At 36.8% G+C, this 16298-nt stretch overlaps 2 protein-coding genes and 1 long non-coding RNA gene across 3 annotated transcripts; 2 read left to right on the top strand and 1 right to left on the bottom strand.

Moving 5' to 3' along the window:
- Positions 1-768: 768 nt before the first annotated feature.
- LOC140940060 (arrestin domain-containing protein A-like) lies at positions 769-9471 on the bottom strand. The gene is made up of 12 exons (XM_073388937.1): positions 9193-9471; positions 7849-7922; positions 6828-6950; positions 6062-6124; positions 5868-5977; positions 4620-4747; positions 3637-3733; positions 3261-3424; positions 2882-2957; positions 2129-2224; positions 1808-1895; positions 769-912 (listed from the first exon to the last, which is right to left on the bottom strand). Exons 1-12 carry the CDS (start codon positions 9258-9260, stop codon positions 863-865), a joined length of 1137 nt encoding a protein of 378 aa, XP_073245038.1. The 5' UTR covers positions 9261-9471; the 3' UTR covers positions 769-862.
- Positions 9472-9600: 129 nt separating this feature from the next.
- On the top strand, positions 9601-12399 carry LOC140940827 (GTPase Era, mitochondrial-like). The gene is made up of 2 exons (XM_073389785.1): positions 9601-10507; positions 11895-12399. The coding sequence occupies exons 1-2, from the start codon at positions 9632-9634 to the stop codon at positions 12114-12116; spliced, it is 1098 nt and encodes a 365-aa protein (XP_073245886.1). The 5' UTR covers positions 9601-9631; the 3' UTR covers positions 12117-12399.
- Positions 12400-13714: 1315 nt separating this feature from the next.
- On the top strand, positions 13715-16041 carry LOC140941515 (uncharacterized). The gene is made up of 2 exons (XR_012166472.1): positions 13715-13922; positions 15546-16041. It is a non-coding gene; the product is annotated as an uncharacterized lncRNA (long non-coding RNA).
- Positions 16042-16298: the final 257 nt, after the last annotated feature.

Raw genomic sequence — 16298 nt, 5'->3', positions numbered from 1 at the left:
ATTGCTATCACTTACATTTCATGACTACAATTTCAATGCATTGAGTTACACTTGTCAACTTTAACATTACTGTAACATTATAATTAAATTAAACTTTAAAAAACATTGACCATAAAGTCAATATTAGAATATAACCTACAAGTCTGTTTTGTAAAATAACAATAGTGAAATTTAAAACATTTTACTCTTAAAGAATTGCACTGTCAAGTAATAATAAAGAATAAGGAATGCAATAGTTAATCTGCCATCCTATCAAGGAATAAAAAATAATGACAGTTTTTGTCATCCATTATTACAGTTACAGATGCAAGACAAACCCAATCAGGGTGCAACAATTGCGATGTCGCATGCACTAGCCAGGTCCCCAGAGCTCTGGGTAAGTATAAAAAACTGTAGCAAACAAAAAAATTCTTTCTTCTAACCCTTCTTGGTTGTAACAACAACAAAACTGTACTGCCTCAGATTTACTATTAAAAATAACCATGGGAAATAAATGAATTGCAAGAAAATTGTCAGTTTAAAAGCGATATTTGTATATGTATTACTAATTCCATGCCAAGAGAATATCGTGAATTACACTAAATACTTTAGGTTCCTTTGAAGGTTAGGTGACAGAAATGAAAATAACAATTTCATTCTTCCTTTACAAGTACTAATGGCAAGCTACTAAGCATTGTTGGGGGAACGATGAATTGACATTAAACAATATTATTGATCACTTTGGTAAAAATTCAATCCACTAAGTATCAAATCAATTAGTGTAATTGACCTAATAAAACTTGTTTTGTCTGCAAGGTAATATTATATCATATTATACATAATTTAATTAATTATTGTGTGATAAAATTTTATAAAAAAATTATCAAAATGGGTCTGCCTGGATCCCTGGGATGTTGGCAAACATTTTGGAACCTAGAAAAGAAAACAAACAAAAGAGGCTAAAAACAGGTGATCTAATAAACATAACTATTATTAAGGATTTTGGCTGAGGCCCCATCCACACTAATAATAATTATTATTTTATACCGGTATGCTGAGCGTTTTCATTGAAAACACATCGATTTGAAAGGCTCTTGAAAGTATACATATTGTAATACATATTGTATTAGTGTGGATCGTCAAAAACGGTCGAAAATGCATCAAAGTGCAAATGATGACCAAAACTATTGCATGTGCATATTTGCATGTGTTGGTAGCATGTGCATAGACTTCAACTGACATCACAACGTGCAATTCTACCGTTTTTGAATGTGTTTGTGTGGACATGGCTCGATCTATGTGTTTTCGATGACAACAAAATGCATACTTTTGAAAACGCATTAGTGTGCAGTGTTCTCCCTTCAAGCTCAGAAAGTAAGGGACCATTCATGGCCGGTAAGGCAAAAAATATGCCCCAGAAGTGCACTTTCCTTGGGGGAAGGGGGAAGTGGAGTGAGGGACATGGCCCCACCCTAGGAGGAGCTAAGTTCTTTGAAACCTCATTCCCTCATTTTAAGACATATTTTATTCAAATAGGCTGTTGTCATCCTTATTTAATTAAACGTTTGATCCCAATAATTACTCTGTCTTCAACGTTCTCTTTCCAAAATGCGTGGCCCATAAAAAGAAAAGCTGTGTATACTTTAGTACTTTTCCATATATTCATTAAAATTCTTTTCAACTTTTGAGACATGCTTTGTAGTCTGAGGGCAGCACTCTTTCAACTGACTGGTTATCAAAAGTCTCAAGAAAAAAACTTAAAAATGTGATTTCGCTTAAGTTTGGAAAAACTTCACATATGGACTACAAGGGGTTGGAGGGTACTTACCTAATAGATGCTCTGGTACAGCACAGGGACCAGTGATCTTAATTACACGACAGTTGTACACCCAGGGAGGTGGTTCCCAATCACTCCACTGACAAATAATTTTAAAAAAAAGTATTAACTGCGTAAAAACTCTACATGACACAACAGACACAATAAACAAATTATTGGTCACCAGGGCCCGATTGTTCAGAAGTTGATTAGCTAAAGTCCAGGTTTAGTTGTCATGGCAACTCAAATGCTCTGTTAAGGAAAAGAGCTAATCAGGCTTCGAGCAAATTGTCCCTGTTCACTAACAAGAAAAAGTAATAAAATGTGGCTCACTGATTGGTTTGGAGGTGCTCTTAATGTTACAGGCAACTGAACAGAGATGGGCTGTGCCCACTTAATGTCCATCTCAACATCAACATGGTATTTACTCTAAAACATCAAGAACAAAAAAAGATTTATTACATTAGTACCCTTGCATGGAAAGTTATATAGTACTGTAAATCCTCAAATAAAGACTTTCCTCAGATTAAAAATTCCAGATCGTTTGAATAAACTATCCCTTCTCTTCCTCCTTTTTTTTTTTCTCCTGAAGAAGTGCTGATCAACTGGTATCTTTGCAACACTTAATTATGTTAGCCTGCATCGCAGAGGTAATTTAAACAACATGGACATCTTTGTTCTAGGCCCCCAGTGGTCTCAACACATTACTGGAAATGCACTTTGAGTTTCCTTTCAACCTGATTGGCACATCAGCAACGGCTTTTTTAGCACGCTGATCATGGCAAGTACTCAAATCCTGGTACACAACTGGGGTCCAGAACTCAGATCTTGGTGCTGTTTTTCAGATGGACTAAAGCAGAAGTTTAGTTCCATCTGCAGTGCAGGCTGAACTATGTGGATTCAAATTTAAACTGAACAAGAGTCAAGTGCCAATACAATATTGCCAATGTCATCATAGAAAACTGATCCTAAATGACCTTGTGCAAATAGCCACTGGGTGACTCTGTCCTCCACCTCACACCTCCCATTTCAGAATCAGTACAGTCTCTCCACCTACAGTGTATTAAGTAAATTATCATTGTTTACCTTTATGATCAAACCATTTGTAGAAGGCTGAAATTCTGCCCGTGTAGACTCCTCCCATAGATCAAGAGGTAATTCCCTGAAGCAATATGAAGAAGATTGTCACCAATTTTCCAGAGTTTGGAACTGCACATGTCAATAATGGCACAAAACTCAACTGTAGATTTTCATTATTATTAATGGCAAAAATTTTAATTTAATTTGTATTTGTTTGCAGTCATGACCTTTAAATATTTTTATGGAGTTCCATTTTAAAGTTCCTTTCTTGATAAATGAATTTGCATCATTTTTGGCAAAAAAAAATACGGGAAGAATAATGGTATGGAACTCTTAGGTCTTTGGTTAGTTATTAAAGACAAAGTCTTGGCTTAAAGTTACTTACAAGTTTCGGAGCTGCTTTCCCTGACAACCATCCAATGACTTCTGTAGCATAGTGTCTATAATAACAGGGATTCTCACTAACTGCATGGATGGTCTGCTCTCATGACTGCTAACAGATGACGACAGTTCTTTGTCTTGAGGTCTGAGATTTACCACTCTAATAAGCTACCATTTAAAAAATACACCACAAAAAATAAAACAAATATTGGTCATACATTTAATGTATCAAAACAAAATTTAAAAAACAGGGAAATGACATGTAGCATTAACGATTTTAGATGTTGCGGCAACTTCAAGGAAAACAATGAATAAAAATCAAATGACACTACAACTAAAATGAAAGAAATGAATGGCAAAAAAGCATGTTATTTAGCTACCTTAATGATGAAAGCATCAATATCCACATTAGAGTTGTTTTTAACATCAACATGCAGTATAGCTGATTCACCAGATGTGTAAACCTTTTTTTCCAGCCTTGAGCCAAAGAAAGAGAACAATCATTGTTTATTATTATATGGCTACAATAGTACGCACGCACTGATTGGCTATTTTCTTGTACTGACCGGGCAATTTGTAGCAAGGTGTCCAAGGCATATACAATCTGTGTTTAACTTGATAGTGGATATCCTTATGGACATACATGTTATGGTCAATTGACAGCTGTCAAAAAGGGCACCCACAGACCAGTGTCACCAGACTATACTGTGGGCTCAAGTGTACAACTCATTCAGGTGACCTGTTTTTTATAGTTGTTGTTGGTTTTAATTGATTACAGACTCAGGTCCATAATGAACAGGCCATATAATAACTAACTTATTAACCTCATCAGTTCAGTCATTACAGGGAAATCTCAGACCAAGGCCTTGATGTATTGACTGAGCGATAGTCTGAGATTTCCGTATAATAACCTCACTCTCAATTAATAAGTAGTATGTAACATCTTCAGTTGCAATAATTAATCAGCATCTAAGACTCTTCTGTTGAATGGGAAAAGTAACTGTTGTAGTAATAATAATTACTAGTTAACTGAGGTAGGTACATGACTGTTAAACTGTGTAGTTGAAGAGCATGAGCACATTATTCAAGTTGCAATCTCTTGTACTTTGCTAGTAAATGTTTCCTGGACAACATTAATTTTAAAACATCTACATGACATGCAGGACTTCAATACAAATAAAATAAGTTGTTAAATTACAAGAGTCATTTGTGGCTGCTTATAATTTTGAAATGGTGGACTACTCAGTTTCTTGAACCAAAAAACAAGATAATTTTTGAGAAGGTATCCAAAAATCCATTAAATGGGCATGAGATGCTTATATATAATTATAATTTTGCAGCAGACAAGGAACCAAAGACATACCAGGAATTAAGCAAAACATCTCCTTTTGGAATGCAGCAACACATTTTAACAGTTCTTCGTTCTGTCACAGTCTCAGGCTCAACAGGTGAAAGGGGAAGGTTTTCATTCACTGTGATGACTTGTGAAGCCTTAACATAACACAAAATAATAAGATATTCAGTCATAAATATGTCACTGTGTACTAAGAATATTAAACTCTCATTTAAAATTGGAACAATATTATAATTCTTGCAAATGGACTTTGTTTTTGAATTGTTCAAGCTTAAATACAGAGTTTCAGAGCATCCACTTATAACCAAAAAATGTTTTTCCAGTCACCAGATACTGATCACTCAATGTTGTATTCTCTAGACAATGGCAATGACCAGCATCTCATTGCCCTAATATACCACTGGAGATTTTGCCAATTTTTTAGGCTATTTCCAGGTCACTATTTGCCCAAAAGGATGAAAACAAAACTTCCCAAAATATTGGTAAGAAGTCACAAGGGTTAACTCTAGTTTTTGCTCCTGACGCCAAAACACAACACTCTAAGTTCGGGGGGTGCACTGAATCAATGCAAACTCTTCATTCAGCTAATTTTATCTTGTTTTCCATTTTACAATGTATGCTTAACACCAATACAGTAGGCAGCGATTTTGTTGCAAATAGTTATGTTGAGTCCTGGGTCTCATCTTAAGAAAAATCATGAGTCTCACTGCAGAACCAGTGAGTTCCAGTTCAAAAAACTACAAGTCCTTTATTGAAAATGCTTGGGCCTTTATGTAACCAGACAGTTAGTCTGAAGACAGACTCAAAAACTGTGTATTAAACAAGTTACTGACAGAAATAAAAATAATGTTATATTCCGTCTATAGATTGAAAGTACAACAAAGACTAAAAGAAAATGCATTGTTTTAAACAACAGCCAGGACAGCCACAGAAATCACACAAACAGAATATTCTACAAATTACAACATCCTCAGATGAAATGATGGATCTTTGCATCCTATGGGATGCATTGCCATGAATTTTTGCATCAGAGGATTTTTATGCATCAGGGAGGCAGGACGTAGAGGTAACATAATCACTGGGGTAGCTATATTGGCCACTCATTAATGTAAAACACATAGAACCCACAAACACGTGACTTGCTTTGACAAAGGGGTATGTACCACGCTAAACATTAGCTCTTGAATCTTTTCATGGTAGACAATAAAACCAAATTTCTGTGGTAAGAAGACAGATTAATAATAAATTATACCTCACCTTCAGAGCTTCGTCAGATCCAGGTCTGTCAACTTCAGCTATAACTTTGTAAGTGATTTCTGCTTTCCACTTGTCTCCATTTGCCTGGTTTCCATTGGCTTCAAACGAAGCTGGTTATCAAAGAAATTGAATAAAAGTTTCACAACTAGACAGATATTAAAGAGGGCCAACAGAACATTCCAAAATTATCTAACCTGGTAGACCTTGCTGAAGGGTATAATGGAATGGATAAGCATAACATCCCATAGGTATTCCATCTACAAAGAAAATGCTTGGTTATTAATATCAGATAAAGGTTTAAGGGCTTCTTTATAAAGGAAGGTGCACTTAATAGCTTATCCAGCTAGTTTACAGGCACTCCACTCAAATACTTAGAAACAAATAATTCAAATACAACATAACAGGATTAAAAACCCTAACTGGCAGGAGGTAACCAGTTAGCTATTTACAAGCATGGTCGAGGATTTGAACTCGGGAAGACCGAGAACAAATCCAGCAAGTGGCTAGAATGAAACTCGAACCTGTGACTGCCAGATTGTGAGAGTCTGACGTGCTGACCACTTTGCCATGCTGCCTCCTTAAAAAAATTTTTCATGGGAGATACCTGGAATGCAAAGAGTCCTCCTTAAAACAAAGTTTAAAAGGTACTTTCCTTGTAGGATGTCTGCGAAACAATAACAAACTCATATGTTTTCACTATGCTTCCAAAGGTGCTTCACTTCCACTGGTACCTCCTTTATTTGTTGTTGCCTTCTTTAAAAAATGTAGGCATTTTCTTAAAACTGTTATCATTGACCCGTTGTAATTTCATTTTCTTAACTTTCCTTGTAACTTATATAGTTTCTTTCCCCTTTTTACTGTTTGGATATTTACACCAAAAATATGAACACTGAATGTACAATACAAATCACATGTACCGCAATTAGTGCTTTTTAATGCACATCGCTATTAGATAATTACCTGGATATTCTATGAGTCTCAGCTCAGCTCTGAACATGTCCTTCCTGCAATTCTTTGTTCCAATTTGTTCAACTGGCAATTGAGTTGCCTCATCCTGATGAACTTCTCTGTATTCCCATTCACCTAAAAAAGGTAAGCCACACTGTCAAGTGTATTTATTACTAAGTTTTGGAATTTTCTCGATCCAAATCATAAACAGGCTACCCTTTCACCTTGACCCAGTTAAGTCTTTTAGCACTCCAAGTTTTATTAAAGAAAATTTCTACAGTTCTCCAATTGGCATTGCTTCCACATTGAAATAATTTCAGGAGTACACCCTTACATTCCCTGTCACACATTATACTCCCGACAGATGATCATGTGTACAATTGAGATTTTACCAGATCTCACCTTCGGCTCGGTCCACAAGATATCCAGGTATGAAATTATGTGCACTAAGATTAATACTTGAATTCACTCTATTTCAAAATTTAGTTGAAAAATTGCTGTGAAACCCTTGCAAAATGTGTCACTGAGTGGTGAGTCGTCAGTGATATTTTAAGTAGTATTGTGTACAGTCAACTCTCTCTTAAGCAGAAGACACCTTTGGGAACTGCACTTTGTATCCATCTAAGAGTGATGTCCGTCGTATAGAGAGTCAAGTAAAGGGAGTAAAGAAAGGCAGGGACCAACTCTAGGTGTCCATTTTACAGAGGTGTTCGTCTTATAGAGAGTCAAACTTACTCTTACTATAAAGAGCAATTTTAAGACGTGCCTTTTTAAGTTTGCTTATGGTTGAATGAATTTTAATTGTTACATATCGATATTTTAGATTTTTATGGCAGAAGTGTATATATTCTTATTGTTTTGCTTATTGTAAATACGTTTGTAGTTTTTATGTTTTTTTTTTTTCATGCTTTTTTTACTAAATATGTAATGCACATTTGATCATTTTTATGAATACCTGCAAAATATAAGTAATTAAATTAAATTAAATTAAAATTATTTGTGAGTATGAGAGAAACAAACTTTCATTGCTCACATTTTTCATATCCTCTAAATTTGAGTTTTACTCCTCTGCATGGATCAGTACCACAAATCCATAGATAGACGGTTCTGTAAAATTAATAATAAAAAAATGATAAAAAATGACAGAGGTAAGTAAAAGACTTGCCACTACAGACAAAAGCACAGACCACTGACAAAATGTAAAAGTAACTGTAACTGAGTGAGCTTAGAAGTGACATCTAAAGATGCAAGAAACTGGGTTGAAAGTATGGCGCTGAGAAAACTGCACCCAACCAAGACTCCTTAAAATGGTGGATCTAGAGGAGGAGCCCAGATCTCCCCTCATTTCTGACCCAAAGAAGGTGTGAAGGTTCGAGAAAAACTTTTTGAGACTGGACTCTCCCTTATAATCAGGCTACCATATTCACACTTTTCACCAAGACCATAATGGTGCATTATGGTCTTGGTGTAAAGAGTGAATGCAGTGTTTTTAGTACAATGTTACCCAGAGTTGTCACTAAGATTTTAAGTCGCCGAGTAAATACAGCAAGAAGGTGAGGAATTAAACAGCTAGGGATTTTCTTCTATTTTCCTACAAAAGTAGCCAGGGGCCACATTCATAATAGTCACACGGAAATCCCCTGCCTCCAGCTCTAAATGATAGCCCTATACTATGAAGATAATCTGAGAGCTCTTTCACTTCTGAGGCAGGGAGACCCAACCAGACGGTAGGCCCTTGATTTAGAGCAATTTTCAACTGAAGTTAAGTGACCCTTCGAATGATTTGGTTTGTTCAAGGTTGCTTTTTAACACCAATAATGAATATTGTGAAAATTCAATTTAAAGTACTCTTTTTTTGGCTCCTTTCTTCCTGGTTTTAATGGCTCATGTAAGGCAGCTTTATATCTCTGGTGATGAGAAATTCTACCCATGTTTCAACCTTTCCTGCATTAATTCCCGATGAACCAAGAGACATAAATAATTAATGTGGTGATTTCCATGAAATTTTCCACCCAAGCCTCAACCCATCAAGGAAAGAGCTATAGTTTAAGCGAACGTTCATGAATTTTTCACTACTTTAAAAATTCAGTAATTTTTTGTTTTGTAGATTTATATCATCAAAAATTAACACCTGAATCAATTAACCCCATATTACCAGTTAAAGAAAAAAAAGGTCCGTATGTTAAATTCAGTGTCGAAACCCTATTGGCATTAAAACGACATTTTGTCGCTGGAAAGCTCGTGACCAAACATGAACACGAAATGAAAATGAACGTTTGAGCATGCACGCGCGTGCATAAAATCGAAAATGTAATCCACGATCCTGTTACATGTACTTATGAACTAGTCAGTCTAAGAATTAACATATTTTTCCTACCCGTAGACTTTCTCGCCTCCAAGATAATCTCCTTTGTTTGTTCTGATAGCTATTCTGTTCATACTCATTTTTGTGGAAGATCAAAACAATGATTATCAAACATCTTCGTTCGAAGTCCAATGACCAAAATACTATAAAATCAGCTTAAAATGTTCGCCTCTCGAATCAGCCTAATTAAGACAAACATTTCTGAGATAACTTTGTTTGTCTTCTCAGCACTGAATAGAAAATATTGAAACCTTTCCCGAGGTTTGGGCAAAAACTTCGGAGCAAAACTCTCCCAAAAGCCAAACGACGTGAACAGCTGAAGGTACCTTACATGAAGAGCTTCAGTCTTCAGTTGCAAAAGACCTGGGTACTAGCTCGATCAAACAACATGGCGGCCTTTACGTGTCTGCGTTTGTGCGGACGAAATACGGTATTGATACTCAACAGGAGAATGCTTAAGGATTTGTCTCAACCGAGTTGTACAAATCGGATTTTCTGTATACCTAAGTACCTTGATAACAGCATTATTCGGTGCTGGAGTAATTTTACAAGCGAAATGTCTGGGGAATCTCGGAATGGAGAAACTTCAGAACTAACAAATCATTCAAAGAATCAAGAGTCGGCCGATACAAAGCTGCTAAGGGTGGCGATCATAGGAGAAGTAAACAGTGGGAAATCAACTCTGACAAACTGTCTTACAGGGCAGAAGATTTGTGCTGTTACACCGATACCTCATACCACTCGTAAACAGACACTAGGGGTGTTTATGGTGGGGGATTCCCAGATCGTACTTCTAGATACTCCTGGGGTAGTGACACACACTGAGGCACGAAGACTGAAAATGACCCGCCAGCATATACTAGCTCCCAGGGAGGCTCTTGATGAAGCAGATCTCATTGCTGTGATTACCGATGCTGCTGATAAGCATAGGAGTATGAAAATTCATGAATCAATTTTAACAGCTTTGGAAAGTCACAAAGATATACCATCAATTCTTATCTTAAACAAAATAGATAAAATTAAATACAAGATGATTCTACTCAATATAGCTGATGCGCTATTGAAAGACCGCGAAAAGGACGAGTGGAGAAATTATCAAAATATTGGAGGTTGGAGTAAATTTAAACATGTATTTATGATTTCTGCAGCGACTGGAGACGGGATCGAGGACATTAAACAGTACTTTGCTGCGAAAAGCAGACAAAGTGAATGGCTGTTTCCTCCTGACACTAGCACAGATCAGCCATTTGAAGAACAAATGCAGGAGATTTTTAGAGAGAAGTTGTTAGAACTGTATGAGCATGAAATACCCTGGCAAATTAAACAGGTGAGTATTAAACTCCATCCTTTTAAAAATAAAAGGCAAGGGTTTGACTGGGATTAGGGCTAGTTGATAGAAAATCACACTGGAAGCATGAAGGTTACCAGTGTGGTTTTCTTCAAAGCATTTTGCGTATTTTGAACTTTGCAAGAGTGCTTATCATTTTTACAGGTTTCTTATGTGTTTAGTTCACCCATACATTATCACAGAGCTGCAAATAACAGTCAGTTATTGGACAATGTCCAATTAAAATCTGCCTATGTCCTATACAAAGTTAACCATAATGATCAAACAGATCAAATACCAAAGACAGACATTTTGTAACTGACGATTTACATAGTGATTAAAGAGATGAAATCAACACAATGCATGTCTGATAGCTTTTCTGGTTAAACAGTTACCTGGTTGGACAAACATCCATTGTAAAAAGCGAAGGCCTGTTGTCAGCTAATAACTTATCATGGCTGATACTGGAAATTCTTTTGGTTCTGTTTTCCTCTTGTTTCTTGTAAAAGTAGCCAGGGGTAACGCTCATCGAAGCTGGGGGAAATCCCCAGGCCCTGTTCATTAGTGAAAGCCTTGCTGATCCAAAATGGGTTGCCCATACATGTATTCAGAACATTTCCCAAAAAGGGGAAGAATATTTCAAATGCATTAAATCTTCCAATTGAGAGGGGTAGCAAGGGTGGCGCAGTGGTGAGAGAACTCACCTCCCACCAGTGTGGCCCAGGTTCAAATCCCGGTGTTGAAGCCATATGTGGGTTGAGTTTGTTGTTGGTGCTCTCGTTTGTTCTGAGGGGTTTTTCTCCAGGTACGCGGGTTTTCCCCTGTCTTTAAAAACCAACATTTCCAAATTCCAATTTGATCTGGAACGCACGGACACCTTTCAACGAGTTCTTAAGAACTGCTGAGTGCTTCGTAGGTAAACAAATTGCAATTACAATTACAAGAGCAGTATGTTCGTAGACAATTTGCTTGATGAAATAAGTCACTTTGCTTTTATTTACTTACACACAACACCAGTAAGTACAGTGTAGCAAAAACTAAAACTAGCTGTTATCAATGGAATGTTGCCCATAGAATACAGCATGCAAAGAAAGTATTGTCCGATAGCCCGGGGCTAGTGGATTTTGCTATTGGGCTAGTGAATCTGTTCTTAACTTGCCCGACAGGTAAGGAAAGTATTTTGAGGAATTAAACTTACAGAAGAACTGTGAAACCAACTCTGTTCATGAAAAAATTTTGGGGGCTAGTTGAAATGATGTTTGGGCTGGAGAAAGCTAGCTTCAGCTTGCCCAAATGGCAAGCTGTAAAAATGACTTTCTTTGCACCCCAGAATACCCCTGTAAATAACCAGTTTTGCTAATTTAAAGTACAAAATCTCATTGGATAGGTGAATGTGATGTGTCAACAAAGAGATGGCCACTGGAGAATTCACCACAAGCTCTATTGTCGCAAGAAAAGTCAGCGTCGATGTGTTTTAGAACAAATTGACCGTTTGAGAGGCCTTGTATCAGCAGATTTACAAAATCTTCTTAGGCAGCCTGTAAATTTAACTGTTGATGTTTCAGTCAGTGAGAAAGTTGGTTTCCAGACACCACTTCACAGTTATTGACACAATAGAGCAATGTTAGAAGTTAGTACCTGGCTTGTAGATATTCACACAGTTTCCCCAATGTCAAACTTTATGTTAAATCATTCAAATAAACAGGTTTAAAAACCTTGGCAACCTGCAGTTTGCAAAGGCTAATAATTGTGTTGGGTTACATAATTCAAAATTAATAGAAGGGTGTAAAGCTGTGACTCATATAACTGAGATATTTTCATGATTTTGTATGAGTCAGATTAGGAATAAAAGACTGAGGTTGCGAACTCTTAATAAAAATAAATTTAAACTTTCTTCAATTAAATGAATAGAGAAGACTTATCTTTGATGTACTTTTTTGTGCTTCAATGTGTTTTCATCACTTTAGTGGATTTTTTAGGATTACATCATAGTCTCTCGAATGGGCCTTTGGAGAGACTTTGATTACATCCTTTACTTCTATAACTTGAGCTTGGGCAGCTTGTGATCATACAAAGTAATATAGGCCTTTTTAGCTTGTATGTTTTGTTTTGCCATTTCTGACCCCCTGATGGTACCCCAGAGACCTTTTTCTTTCAAATGTTGTCCTATGCGTGTGCATCCATATGCATAATTGTGTTTGCATAATTTATGCAAGACAAAAGGCAAATTCCCTGGAGAACATCACGTGGTCTCTATTAGGCCAGCTAAGAAGGTCTGTTTGCTATATATAATGTTATTATAAAAATTGGGAATCTCAGCCTTTTCTGCTCAAACGTATAGAGAAACAAGCCATTTTCAAAGCAAGACAGGCAAAGAAGGATTAGAGGTCAAAGGATGGTTTATAAGTCTCTGTGATGTTCCGCCATGAAATAGTGGTACAGGCACTGTTTTAAGGGGTAAGGTTGAGCCATTAGAATTGCTCATGGTTGTGGTGCACGAGGCACACGGAAAAGGACAAGGGGGAATACTTATTTTCTTTCCCCCTTCCCCCTCCCCAGCTCTATCCATCCAACTGATTACACTTTCTTCTTCCCCCAAGCCTCGTCTTCATCCTCTGTTTTGAAAATCAAAGGTGGCAACTACAGGAAATAATTAGAGCTCGCCTGAAATAGTGTATTTCTTCGCATAATTGCCATCTCTCGAATAATTGCCTCCCTCAAATAATCGCCCCCCTTTGCCAAAAATACTTAACATAATCGCCGCCCTCGAATAACCGCCCCTCCCCCGCCCCTCTCGTCATCTTCTCTTCCTTTTATCCCCTCCTTGTCAAGTTGCAGTGCAATGAGATTCAGCAAAACTGATCAGTGACACTTCAAGCTCTGAAAATTAATCAATGAACTAAAATTTGGAGCACTTAAAAAGCCCATGTTCAGTTTATTTGACGTGATTATTTTTTTTATTTAATGGGATATAAATAGAACAAAATTTTTCAGTCAGCAGTATTTGAAATAATCGCCTCCCTCGAATAATCGCCCCCGGCTATTATTCGAGGAAATACGGTATACACGTGGACCTGCGTGATGCGTGATAAGGGAGGGCACGTTAGCTAACGCGTTAAAAGGATTGGGTACTAACTCAAATGGAGTTTGGGCGCGTGGAACGCCCGGCCAATATTTCCCTCCGAGCAGGCCATACTAGTTTGTAGTGTACAGGGGATTTCATAGGATCAATGTTTGAAGCGATTGTAGAGTCTATTCTTCAGCCTGGCGTCAACAGCCAACTTCTTACAGCAATCAACATCGCATTCGTCTGTCTTCTTGTCATCCTTACACTTCTGTTGGTTACGTTTGGTTTTAACATTCATCTGCTGATGCTGATAATAATCAGTAGCGGTCTTCTCCTTTCAATAAATTGGTGAGTTAAGCTAGAAACGGATATATACTAAGCTCCTTTATTAGCTGTCTATGAACTTATTTGATATTTGTACAAACAACGTAATGGATTTAATTTAAGATCTCATAAGATTCATAACTCTTATGTTTTGAAGGTGAAAATATTGCAAAAGCTATGGAGTGTGTTCCTTTCGGTGAATCCAAAAACGGATTTTAGATCTAAGAACGGATTTCGTGTTCCTTTCGGCAAATCCAAATCCGGATTTTTGATCTGGTGAATCCTTTTTGAAAAAGGATTCATTGGATTTGAAATCCGAAGAATCCAAATCCAGATTAACGGATTAGTGATCTACGCTGTTCCATTCACTATGGATCCGAAATTAGTCAGATGATCCAGCGGTATTTCCAGTTGCAGTATTCCCATAGAGGCCTTAGAGTTTCCTCGTTGCTGTCATTTAATTTGCCGCAAAACATCTGAAAACATTAGAAGATTGTCCCTGGTACATTAAAGTATCCATATACTAACCATTTGTCTCTAAAGATTGCTTGAAATCAGAAATAAGTAAAAGTAACAAATGAACTGCTATCTAACTACAAACTCGCTTGTAGACGCAACAGGCACTCGATCGTGTCACATAAAAAAATCCGAGGTTTGGAACTGGATCAAACTGGCTGACATTCTTTAGATAATTTTCAATTTTAATGGGCTTCTTTCTTTGTCTGTTTTATATGTTCCATCGTTGCTATTCGAACTGCCGACCACTAAATTCTGCACGGTATAATCTCATAATTTGTCAAACAGTAGAAAACACGTCATTTTTTGAGAGGCTGTCATGCATATTGCACACGTTGGCGTAAGGTTACCAAGGTTACAAATCCAATTTCGGATTTCACGTTCCTTTCGACCGCGAAATCTGGCAAATCTAGGATCAAAAATCTGTTTTTGGATTTGCCGAAAGGAACACACCCAAAGAGAAAGAAAAATCGTACACCATGACGTGTTTGGAAAACTGCTCATTCATGTGTACATCTGCCTCCTTCCCTCAAAACAATCAGGAGAAAATATGAGACTAAGATTCGTAAAGTTAACCCTGGAAAACAAGTGGTGCATTTTAAAACTTATGTCAAATGGGTATTACCTTTCAATGTGAATATGATAGGATTTAGTCCACAGACTCAAACTGCAGGCCCCATTTCACGTCACGGCACTTATCTGACTCATGTGGGATGTAAAAGAACCGCTAAGGATGTAACAATCTCTGGTGGTGATCACCAATACTTTCTGTGTCATGGGTTCTGAAAATTGTAGGGAGGGCACTTTGCATCTATGACCTTAAATTCCTGAGCCTGCCCATCTCTTTTGGGCTAGTCTGTGCCCAGAAAAGCTACTTCAGTTATGAAATTGAAAACCATCCCTGGACAGTATACACATAGTATGGAAATAAATTAGAACATTTAAAGGGAACTTAAAAGAGCAAAAGTGTTTGTTTTTTTGTGACATTTATCTTATCATTTTCTTTTCTCACTATGGTAAGGTACTGCTGTAAAATGCAAATTATTTTAAGTTGTTCATAGATTTATTAAATTATAAATAAGGTCTAGTGGTACATATGATGGCTATATTTCTGTATTTTGTTCTTTACAGGTTTGTAAGTGAATTATGGCAAGCTTCTAAGACAACTGCAACAGAGAAAAAGGACCACTGAAAGGCAGTGATAAGTAAAACTGAGGCTGCAGTGTTATGATCAAGTAATGGCATCAATGTTCACACAAACCTTTTGAAGCAAGACTAGTTTATAAATTTCAGAGAACACTTTAGAAGTGCTTCCCTTTATACAGAAAGGAACAAATTTTAAGTGGCAAAAAGAGAAATTGACCTAGGATATGTTGATAAACAACTTTTGGAGACTTAAGACATTGGCGTGGCCTTAGTTTGATCTAATGAGACTAGAGACAAACTTCTATCCTGGTAATGCACACTATGTGTTTGGAGAATCAGGCAAGGATTGCTCAAGGTAAGACAGAAGCATTCCAAACTTCAGTATAAGCTAGGAATGCCTTCAAGGAACTATGCTTACACTGGTAGTTATTAAACTGCCATAATAGACTTTTCAAACAACAAAGAAAAATAGGTGGACAATTATTTGTTTATATCATTGGTCTTTGTGAGTAGATGACAACATTTTTATTGCTGTCTGGTGAGATAATAATTTTATTAGGTTAAACTGGTTCCATGTAAGAAAAAATTAATTACTGTACTATCTGTAATAAAGCTAAAATAACTAATATTACTTCGTGCATTATTCTTTGCATGTAGTTTAAGCTGTTAGTGTTGTAAGTATAATTTTTTACATCAATATGCCTCTTGTGACTTTGTGTGTATTCCAGTCATAAATTC

This window comes from Porites lutea, chromosome 6, assembly GCF_958299795.1.
Source record: "Porites lutea chromosome 6, jaPorLute2.1, whole genome shotgun sequence".
Lineage (NCBI taxonomy): Eukaryota > Metazoa > Cnidaria > Anthozoa > Scleractinia > Poritidae > Porites > Porites lutea.
This window is presented reverse-complemented; position numbering and strand designations above follow the sequence as displayed.